Raw genomic sequence first — 10,178 nt, 5'->3', positions numbered from 1 at the left:
TCTGTTACAGAGTGTATAATATAAACTGTAATTTAGATTCTGTATTTTCTTTTTCTCTTTTTTGCCAGGCAGCACAAGTTGCTGGTGAAGTGAACTCCTGGGTAGAGAAAGTGACCTCAGGTCTAATCAAAGAGCTGCTGCCACCGGGATCTGTTGATCAGACCACCAGGCTGGTGGTTCTTGGCAATGCATTCTATTTCAAAGGAGCTTGGACTGAGAAGTTCGACGCATCTCAGACAAAAGATGGTGTGTTCCACCTTCTTGATGGGGGCTCAGTTCAAGCACCTTTCATGTCCAGCAGAAAGGATCAATATATTGCGTCTTACGACAACTTTAAGGTGATTAAGCTCCCTTACCAACGAGGTGAGGATAAGAGGCAGTTCTCCATGTACATACTTCTTCCAGAAGCACGAGATGGACTCTGGAGCTTGGCTGAAAAATTGAGCTCTGAGCCCGAATTCATGGAGGAGCATGTCCCGACGAGGAAGGTTCCGGTTGGGCAGTTCAAAGTCCCCAAGTTCAAGTTATCCTTTGGGTTCGAAGCAACCGATTTGCTAAAAGGATTGGGGGTTGAGCTACCATTTAGCTCAGAAGCAGATCTGTCAGAGTTGGTTCATTTGCCAGCAGGACAGAAACAGAACCTGTGTGTTTCATCCATTTTCCACAAGTCGTTTGTCGAAGTAAAGGAGGAAGGAACGGAGGCCGCCGCCGCATCTGCTGTAGTGGTTATGCTCTGTTCATTCAGGATGCCCACGGATTTCATCGCGGATCACCCTTTCCTGTTCCTGATTCGTGAAGACACAACTGGTGTGCTGCTGTTCGTCGGTCATGTGGTGAATCCCCTGCTTGCTCCATAGAGGCAGACCATAGTTCTGAACTGCTGCCTTTGTGCGATCCCATCCGTTGCATGCTGAGTACAGCATTGCGATATTTGATAAATAAGTGGATTGATCGATGTATGCAAGGTTGTGCGATGATACACTGTAATAATCAATATACATGGTTCCTGTTTACTATTCAGATGAGACATGTTGGTTAAGTTCTTTGATGAAATATAAGGTACAGAAGCTCATCCGGTCCAGTTTACCATCTTTTTTCTTTTGTATTTCGTATGTGAATCTTCTATTATGCCAGGTACAGGAGCTGCTCAGCAAAATTCACTGAAGGTGAATAAAGAAATAGATTTTTTTTTTTTTATCTTAGTTGGATTACAGTATTCCATTCTTTATACCAACTATGAATGCATACAACCACTAAATCTATAATAAACATTTAAATAGGTGACAGGCGTTTCAAAGATAGTGCCTTTGTGATTCATCCGTGAGATACAGAAGTCAAAAGACACCAAATCTGAGAAAGATCTCCAGCGGGTTCTCAAAAGATTGTGAGATACGGATGAAATGAAAAGAGAACGGGCAATGGAGTTTCTTTATTTTCCTACACCAAATAATATGATACAAACACAGTGTAACAATAATAATACAAGTACATCGCTGTCCCTTAGTTGGGGATGCAGAAACAAAGGGTCTTCTCAGATGAACGAGGTTCTAGTAGTAGCAATTCCAAAGGGCTAAACTGTTGTAAAACACTGGAGGTGCACCAAACAACAGCCAAACACAACAGGGTGATAAAAAGGGGCATCACGGCATCAGGCGTGAGCAGCATCTGCTAGCAGATACCTGCAAGTACAATACAACTACCAGCAGCACACACCCCTTTTCGTCCCACTATTTATCTTGGTAACCTGCGACGCAACAAAACCATCTGAGCGCGGTTGATGATACACATTGCCTCGTTGCTGAGTATTCGATGCTGTCACATAGCATAAACGATCTCCCCACTGCTTTCCAGGTCAAGATCGGCATCTGAGTCTAGGTCCTCCATGTCATCGTCGAGGTCAAGGCCATCGTTCAGGAACTGGTTGAGCCCACGGGAACCAGCTGCTGGAATGGTCGCCTCAGCCAGGATCTGCATGATCTCATCCATGCTCTGCATCGGTTGTTCGGGCTCCTCATACTGCTTGCTCATTGTGCTGTCACCCATTAGGTCAGCTGGGAGGTTCTTCAAGAACCAAGGATGGTTTCTTATCTCTGGGATGGTGATCCTCTGCATCGCAATGTCAGTGATTTGTTCAAAGCAAACATGTGCAGAAGATAATGAAACATTATAAAGCCAGAAGTACTCACAGTGGCTGGGTTGGCGACAAAAATCCTAGAAATAAGATCTTGGCATTCTGGAGATATGTGGACATAGTCTGGAATTGAGTACTGCACACCCAATATTCTCTGCCAAACAGATCTCGTCAGTGTTTAGTCAAAATGGGCAGCCAATTCAGAAATTCTGAAGTGTAAATACGGCTGCAAAGGAAACCTGAATTGTCTTCCTGAAATTCTTAGGTTCGTCTGGGTCCTCAAATGGATATGCACCAACCAGCATCACATAAAGGGTCACTCCGCATGACCACACATCAGCAACCTTGGTTCAGTAACAAAGAGTTAGTGACTGATTTAAATTCCAACCTTCCAACATAGTTCCCTACAGTACATAGCTATACACCATGCATGTATAAATGCTTTGCCACATAAACATGTTGCTCGTGCGTATTCATAGAAACAGCATGGGAAGTGTAGATTTCGGATGTATGCAGGACAATACCTTTCCATCGTATTCCTTCTTCAGAAGAACCTCAGGAGCAATGTATGCAGGAGTTCCCACTGTAGATTTGGGCTGAGAGTGTAGAACTGATGACTGCAATGCAAAAAGAGTTATAAGCAGAGCAACAGTTTAAGGAGACAAAATTCCCACAAGATGACAATTTTTTTTTTCTTTTTGAAAGGCACCAGATAACAATATGTACTGAATTATAAGCAGATGATTCAGTTAATTTATTCTTGACTAGGTCATGGGCTGCTAATTACAGTTATTAATAGTCTTACTCCTCATTTGGTACGTATATTATAACAGGGTAAAGTGTGCCCTATTAATTGCATCTGCATTTCATTTCCCCGCTAAATTCGTAAATAAACAGAGTGAGCATCTAGCAGTACCTTTGAGTAGCCGAAATCACATATCTTGAGGCGAGGCGCGGTGCTCCCGTCCAACAGGGTGTTCTCTAGCTTCAAGTCACGATGGCATACTTGCTTGACAAAGAGGTAGGCAGAGAACAGAGCAATTTTAAACAGACCAGACCAGTTCAGTACTAAGATCCACCTGCTATATTTGGTAATAATATTGGAAGGGAAGAAAATAAAGAGTAGTAGTACCATGGAGTGGCAGTAGCTGACCCCTGATATGAGTTGCTGGAAAAAGAAACGCGCCTGAAAGGAGCTTTGACAGTTGATTAGTCAAGCATGTTTGTACAGGACAGGTAGGAGTGGCAATACTAGTACAGAAGACAGACAGCACGAGTGACAAGCAGGGTTGATGAGAGCGAGAGAAGAGGAAAGAGATGGACCTCGTCCTCGCTGAATCTGCCGGCGTTGCAGATGCGCTCGAAGAGCTCCCCGCCGGAGGCGTACTCCATGACGATGGCGAGGTGCGTCGGGGTGAGGATGACCTCCTTGAAGCGGATGATGTTGGGGTGGCGCAGGGAGCGGTGGTTGATGATCTCCCGCTGCACGTTCTCGTCAATCTGCAGTGGGTGGGTGGTTGATGATGCTGGTGTTGGAGAGGCAGGCAGGCGAGCAAAGAGTGCAAGGCACAGCAGCAAGTGCTAGCGAAAACCAACCTTCTCGCCTCGCTCGATGTACTTGACGGCGACGAGCTGGCCATCGGCGCGGTTGCGCATGAGGCGCGCGACGCCGAAGTTGCCGGAGCCGATGTCGCGGACGAGCTCGTAGCGGTCGCCGTCATGCATTATGGGCATGTCCATCCCCGGCCCCACGGTGAGCGCCGCCCGGTCCATCGCCGTCGTCCTTCTCTCGCCGGCGCCAGCCAAAGCAGCAGCTGGTAGGCAAGGGTCGAGCAGTCCACCAGCAGCGTACCGGCCCGCGGCGCGCGTCCCGTGACCCCCCGCGATCCAAGAAGCGAAGCGAGCCTCTCCCGCCCTTTTAGCTCCGGGGAAAGACGTGGGAGGGAGTATAAAGGAGGCGGCGCTGGCGGGATTTGGTTGGGCCCGATTGGGCGGAGGAGGAAGCACACCTCGTGATCCCTCTCTCGTCTTCTCTCTCTCACCTCGCCCTTTTTTCCCCACCTCGCTCGCTGCCTTTTTTTTATGGTTTTTTTTATAGAAGCCATTACGATTCTTCAAAGTTGGATAAATGTTATTATAATTCGGGTATTCTGAAATATGTCATTATAATTTTGGGTGTCGCTGGTGCTGGCCATTGTCTACATATATGAATAGCTCGGGCCCACTGTCAGGTCGAGGAAGGCGTACGTGACTTTCGTATGGACATCGATGCCCTTCTTGCGTGTTACAAGCCGTCGTGCCCTCTCTCCCTTTCAATCCATCCCCCACCCGTGCTCCTCTCCGTCTTCCTATTCCTTTCCCTAAGAACCCTAACCCTAGACTATAGCTGCCGGCGGAGACCTGCGGAGCTACGACGGCGACCTATGCTCATCCTTCTCCGTTCCCCTCCTCCAAGAACCCTAACCCTAGAATATAGCCAGCATCCAACCCCCCGCCTTAGCCGACGTCGCAGACCATGGCGGAGCAGTCTGGCACGGGCACCATCGGTTCGATGGCGGCGCCCAACTTTGAAGCCATGGCCGGGAAGTGGAGTCGCAGCACCATGAAGGCAACTTCCAGTGGCTCGAGCTCGACGACCAGCGGTAGAAGGGAGTGTCCCTTTTGCCATGTTGCTTTGGTCCACATCCAAAGCAAGCAACCGGCGACAAAGGGCGAGTGGTACCTCAAGTGCCCGTACAACATCAAGGTTATGATTTTTTATATTGTTGTGCTCGCTGTGTGTTGATTCATCTCTGATTTATGCCCTTTGTTTTGATTGCAGGATGATGATAGTACCTGCCCATACATCCGCTCTGTGAAGGAGTATATGGCCTTAGAAATAGAGAAACGGAGGGTGCAATCCGTGAAGGATGCAACTGGTGTTTGTTGCGTCGATTTGAAGGAAGAATTGGAACTGGTGAAGCAAACACTGGATAGTGTTGTAGCAGAGGTTTGAAAAATAAAGATGCTACATGTTGAGGTGATGCCTGCAGTGAAGTCTGAAGTCGACAACAAGAACATGCCTGCAGTGAAGCCTAAAGTCAACAACAAGAACATGCAGATTGTGCTTGATTCTTCTTTTGTAGCCGTTGTCTTTGTAGGATTTGTCGGTGTTCTGCTTGGTTTGCGTGTGGCTGCAATGTGGAAGTGAACTGATTGTAGCAGTTTCTGTTAGGACGGAGTGTGTGTATGTTTGGGTTGTGTGTGTGTGACTGTATGTTTCCAGAATTGTAATGAAATGAACGTATGGTATGAATTGAAATGGGTACCAAATATCTGATGAAATGAGAATTAGTGATCGATCAGCTTGCATATCTCCGTGTGCTTGAGCTTGAACCAAGATCTGAGGTTGCGCCTGTGCTTGTGCTTCTTGCTTCAGCAAGATGCTGTTGCTGCTGTTCGCCTTTGCCATTGCATAGATGCACCATAACATTGTAGAATGGCACCAAAACATATGTACCAGTGCCACAGTTGCAACTCTGCAATGGAAAACTAAATGGTCTTTTATGGCTATGTGTTTTATGCCTCACTCTTACATATATGTGGTTAATTGCAATACATGTTTCATATCACCAGAAAATATTAAGACATTCTCTTGGGCTGTAGAAAAAATTGTATGATAATAGAAGTACAGGCAAAATGCGCAAATACTTCATACTTCAAGCAAGTATATCCTGGAATAGCTCAAACACACAACAGAGGCCCTATACATGCATTTCAGTATATGTTCAGATTGAGCTAACTGCATGCTGGCAACCATCACAAAAAAATGTAGATGTAGATGCAAGCAGCGCCAATGCAATTTCATTGCACATAAGACAGTTCTACAATGCTGGCAACCATCTCATTACATTTCAAGTGCCCCTGAACATTTCATACAAATAGCCAACAAGGGCTCTACAAAAGCAATTTCATTACTTGGAAGCAACGAAATTATAGAGTTTGCAGCCATTGCTCCGACATACCATTCAGCTTACAAAGCACAAGCATTAACAAGGGCACTACAATAGCATAGCAGGTTACAACACTCAGGCTATTCTCATATTACAAAAGTGCTTGTTCAGGTCCAAAGGCCATATAGGCCACAAAGGCTATTTACAGCACAGACTCCTAAGTCACAAAATACATCCAAGTCATAAAATAAACTATAGGTGCATTACTGCCCATTATTCAGCATATCCATCAGACCTCTAACAACCTTAGCAGGTGGAGCTACAGCCTTTTTCATCAGTTTTTTTCTTGACTGGTGTTTTCTTCTTCTTAGCTGTCTTCTTGTTCTTAGCTGAAGCTGACTTCTTCTTCTTCACTTGAGATGGTCCAGCTTCTTCTTCAGCCGGCCTCTTCCTGCATCATTAGTTCAAACAAATTATTTCTGATACCACTATTTAGTAGACAGATACAAAATGAAAACAATACAAGTCTTACTTTTTATTCAGTGCAGCAACAGTCTCACCATCAGGTCCCATCTCAGGTTCCTTGCATGTCTTGGCAAAGTGTCCAAAATCTCCACACCTTCGACATTTCACTTTCTTCTTTGTACTATTTTTTTCCAAGCAACCTCTTATCCTTACCACTTTAGGCCTGCCTGGTCTTCTTCCAAGTAATGGTGGAAAAACTTTAAATCCTAGCTCAAAATGAGGCCACTGGAACCTGTCTGGCATAGGTTCCACTCTCTGTTCATATGCAGCTCTAAACTTTGCAACAGAGTAATACTCATGGACATAGTCAGAGATTTGGACTCCTCTGTTAGAGCAAATCCATGCTAGGGCGTGCTTGCAAGGCTTGCCAGTTATTTGCCATTCCCTACAGGAACACTTGTGGTTTTCAAGATCCACTGTGTGCCTTTTCTGGTTGTTTCAGTCATCTAATATTGTGACCTCTGCAGTGCCATCATCATAGGTTGCAACCTTGACTACTTTCAAATTTTTGCTAATGGCATTGAGCTCCTTGAGTACACCTGGGAGGATGCATCCTCCCACTGCCTTGCAATCTTCTTCCTAATGTACCTCTTCTCCATTATGAGCTCCCTCAGCCTATCACACAACTCATGGAGGTGAAGTCCCTTTAGCTTTTTAATCTGTGCATTGAAACTCTCTAACATATTGTTAGTTAGGTAATCACACTTGCTAAGCTCTAAGAAGGCACATCTGTACCAAATCCTAGAATGGTGTTCCTCAAGGTACTAAATTGCATCAGGAGCAAACTCAAAAATTTTCTTCATGTGCCACCTGAACCATGCCTTCTGTGTAGCTCCTTGTAGCAGGATACAAATGGACAATGAACACATCACCTAAGTAGTGCTTCATGAAGTTTTGGTACAAGTGCCTCGTGCACTCCCTATTCTCAGCATGTGGGAAGACAACTCCCATAGCTTTTTCTAGGCCTTTACAAGCATCTGAACAAATCACCAATCTTGGAGGGTCCCCAACAGCTCTGTGCAAATTCTGCATGAACCACTTCCAGTTATCTTCAGTCTCTGTGTCAAACACCATAGGCAATATGGTACAACCAACTGTGGCCATCAACCCCAGTAGCTAAAACCAACTGCCCAAGATACCTCCCATTCAGACTAGAAGCATATAAGCCAATAAATGGTCAGTAACCAACTAAGAACCCATCAATGCATGGCTTCAGAGCAACAAATATCCTTCTGAACCTTTTTTGATCACCTATTGTCTCTAATTCTTTCTACAATGCTACCAGGAGAACTTATTTCAACCTGTGCAGCCCAATTGAATAATAGTTGAAAACTTTCCTCATAAGACACATGAATCTGGTCTAGAGCAACCTGCAAACCTGACCAAGCTTTGGAGTACTTCAACTTAATTCCATAGTCACCCTCCAATTTATCTTTGGCATCTGTCGGGCCCTTATTTGGATTCTTTTTCACTCAGTCTGCTAGCCTGTCTGCACACCAGCCCTGACTTGCCATCTTTCCTTCTCTAAGCTTGGTGGTAGGACAATTGTGCTGTGTAGGAAGCACTTTTATCTGCACAAACATGTCAAACGGGTCATTAGCATATCAAAAAAGGTCACAAATAGGTCATAAACAACAGCAGTTGAACACATTACCTTTATTGTTTTTTTATCAAAAATAGTGGATGCATGTATGCGCCACGGACAATCCTCGATAGCACAGTGAGCTAAGAACCTGGTCTTGTCTATTTTGAGCCCAGCAAACCCAAAACCAGTCTTCACTGCATGGTGCCTAATTGCTTTCCTAAATGCAATGATATCAGGAAACAATGCCCCATTCACTATGTTTGGATTCTCAGGATCATGGAGTACATGCACCTCAAGAGGGTCTACATCATCAACTTCATCATATTCTTCAGGAACTGACTGTGCATTAGCAGAAGCATTTTCATCAGATGGGTGAGCATCAACAGAATCATAAGCATTGTTAACTGGCTGTGCATTAGCAGCTTGCTGTGCATTAGGAACTGAAATATAGATTTGTTCATAATCAACTCCAACATATTCTTTAGGATTATCAAAGATATCAGGCTCCCTCTCAGGCTCTACATCAACATCATCACCTTGTTTAGGCTCTAAATCACTATCTGTTTCTAGATTGTTAGCAGCAGTAGTACTGGGTTTAGGAGGCTCGAGATTGTTAGCAGCAGCACTATTTGGTTCATCGGCAATGGAAAATCATTGTTGGGTATCTCAAATCTAACCTCAGGAGGAATTGTACATAAAGGTTGTAGGTCATCAAACTCAGCATCATTATCAAACAATCCCACTACAAGCTGACAACCCATCTCTTCCTTGTACATTTCAAAGACATCAACCATCTGAATTTCACTAATTAATCTGACATCCTCATGCAGTCTTTTATCAAAGAACCACACTATGGGTAACTGGTTAGAGGGCACATTCAATTCATTTGCAATCCATCCCACCAACAGTTCAAGCGTTAAAGACCCAAATTCCACATCCCACTTAATCACAGTGCCTTTAGTGTATGATTTCCTACCATCTGAGTCTTTCATAGCGAAACCGTGGACTTTAACCTCTATCGCGAACATACCATTCCTACCGACAATCAAAACGAGTCCCAAATCGAAGTGTAAATAGGCAAGCACAAGTCAACTACACTATGTGCTCAAACTGATAACAGGGGACACGCACACATTACCTGCTATTGCAGTCCTCCATCTCCGCCGCAACACTACGGCGCAGATGCAGGAAGACCTCACCACTCGTCGTCTTCATGGGTCCTACATCTCCTCTGGTGGATGCGCCGGCCACAGACACGACACCACCAATGTTGCAGCTCTGCAGGTCACCGTCGTAGCTCCGCAGGTCTCCGACGGTGGCTACAGTCTAGGGTTAGGGTTCTCAGGGAAAGGAAGAGAAAGACGGAGAGGAGCACGGGTGGGGGATGGATTGAACGTGAGAGAGGACGCGACGGCTTGTAACATGCAAGAAGGGCATCGATGTCCATACGGAAGTCAAGTACGCCTTCCTCAACCTGACAGTGGGCCCGAGCTGTTCACATACGTAGACAATGGCGAGCACCAGCAACACCTAGAATTATAATGGCATGTTTTAGAATACCCGAATTATAATGGCATTTATCCAACTTCGAAGAATTGTAATGACTTCGACCCAAAAAACCCTTTTTTATCTATTGTTTATCGTCATCTTCTTCCCCTCTCCCTCTCCCACTGATCTATGTTTTTCCCCTCGACCTTTCAACATAAGCTTTAGTATATGAAGTCACGCACTAACTCACATCACATGCACACACCCTAAGGGCAGGTACAATAATAGTCGTATCGTCAAGCGTGTTAGAAGCTTTACCAATCTGAAGGAGAGAGGAAACATAACACGGGACTGCTTGGCGCCGCAGAAGTTGACTAGCTGATCACATATTTCCATGTAAAAAAGCTACTGCCTTTCTACGAAGATTAGCGAGCAGCGTGAGAGGGAGGGTAGAAAAGAGAGTATGGAATAGTTGAATGGTGGGACCATTTTGGTACTAAAAAATATATATTAAATT

General features: G+C 45.0%; 2 protein-coding genes across 2 annotated transcripts; one reads left to right on the top strand and one right to left on the bottom strand.

Annotated features, from left to right (window-relative positions):
* The first annotated feature begins 210 nt into the window (after window positions 1–210).
* Window positions 211–1,011, top strand: LOC136538626 (serpin-ZXA-like). The gene has a single exon (XM_066530587.1). It carries the CDS (start codon window positions 291–293, stop codon window positions 855–857), a length of 567 nt encoding a protein of 188 aa, XP_066386684.1. The 5' UTR covers window positions 211–290; the 3' UTR covers window positions 858–1,011.
* A 390-nt stretch (window positions 1,012–1,401) lies between these two features.
* On the bottom strand, window positions 1,402–4,175 carry LOC136522788 (serine/threonine-protein kinase SAPK10). The gene is made up of 8 exons (XM_066516592.1): window positions 3,728–4,175; window positions 3,455–3,631; window positions 3,264–3,317; window positions 3,048–3,140; window positions 2,656–2,748; window positions 2,371–2,475; window positions 2,187–2,285; window positions 1,402–2,106 (listed from the first exon to the last, which is right to left on the bottom strand). Exons 1-8 carry the CDS (start codon window positions 3,902–3,904, stop codon window positions 1,816–1,818), a joined length of 1,089 nt encoding a protein of 362 aa, XP_066372689.1. The 5' UTR covers window positions 3,905–4,175; the 3' UTR covers window positions 1,402–1,815.
* Window positions 4,176–10,178: the final 6,003 nt, after the last annotated feature.

Source organism: Miscanthus floridulus, chromosome 2, assembly GCF_019320115.1.
Source record: "Miscanthus floridulus cultivar M001 chromosome 2, ASM1932011v1, whole genome shotgun sequence".
NCBI classification, from domain to species: Eukaryota; Viridiplantae; Streptophyta; class Magnoliopsida; order Poales; family Poaceae; genus Miscanthus; species Miscanthus floridulus.
This window is presented reverse-complemented; position numbering and strand designations above follow the sequence as displayed.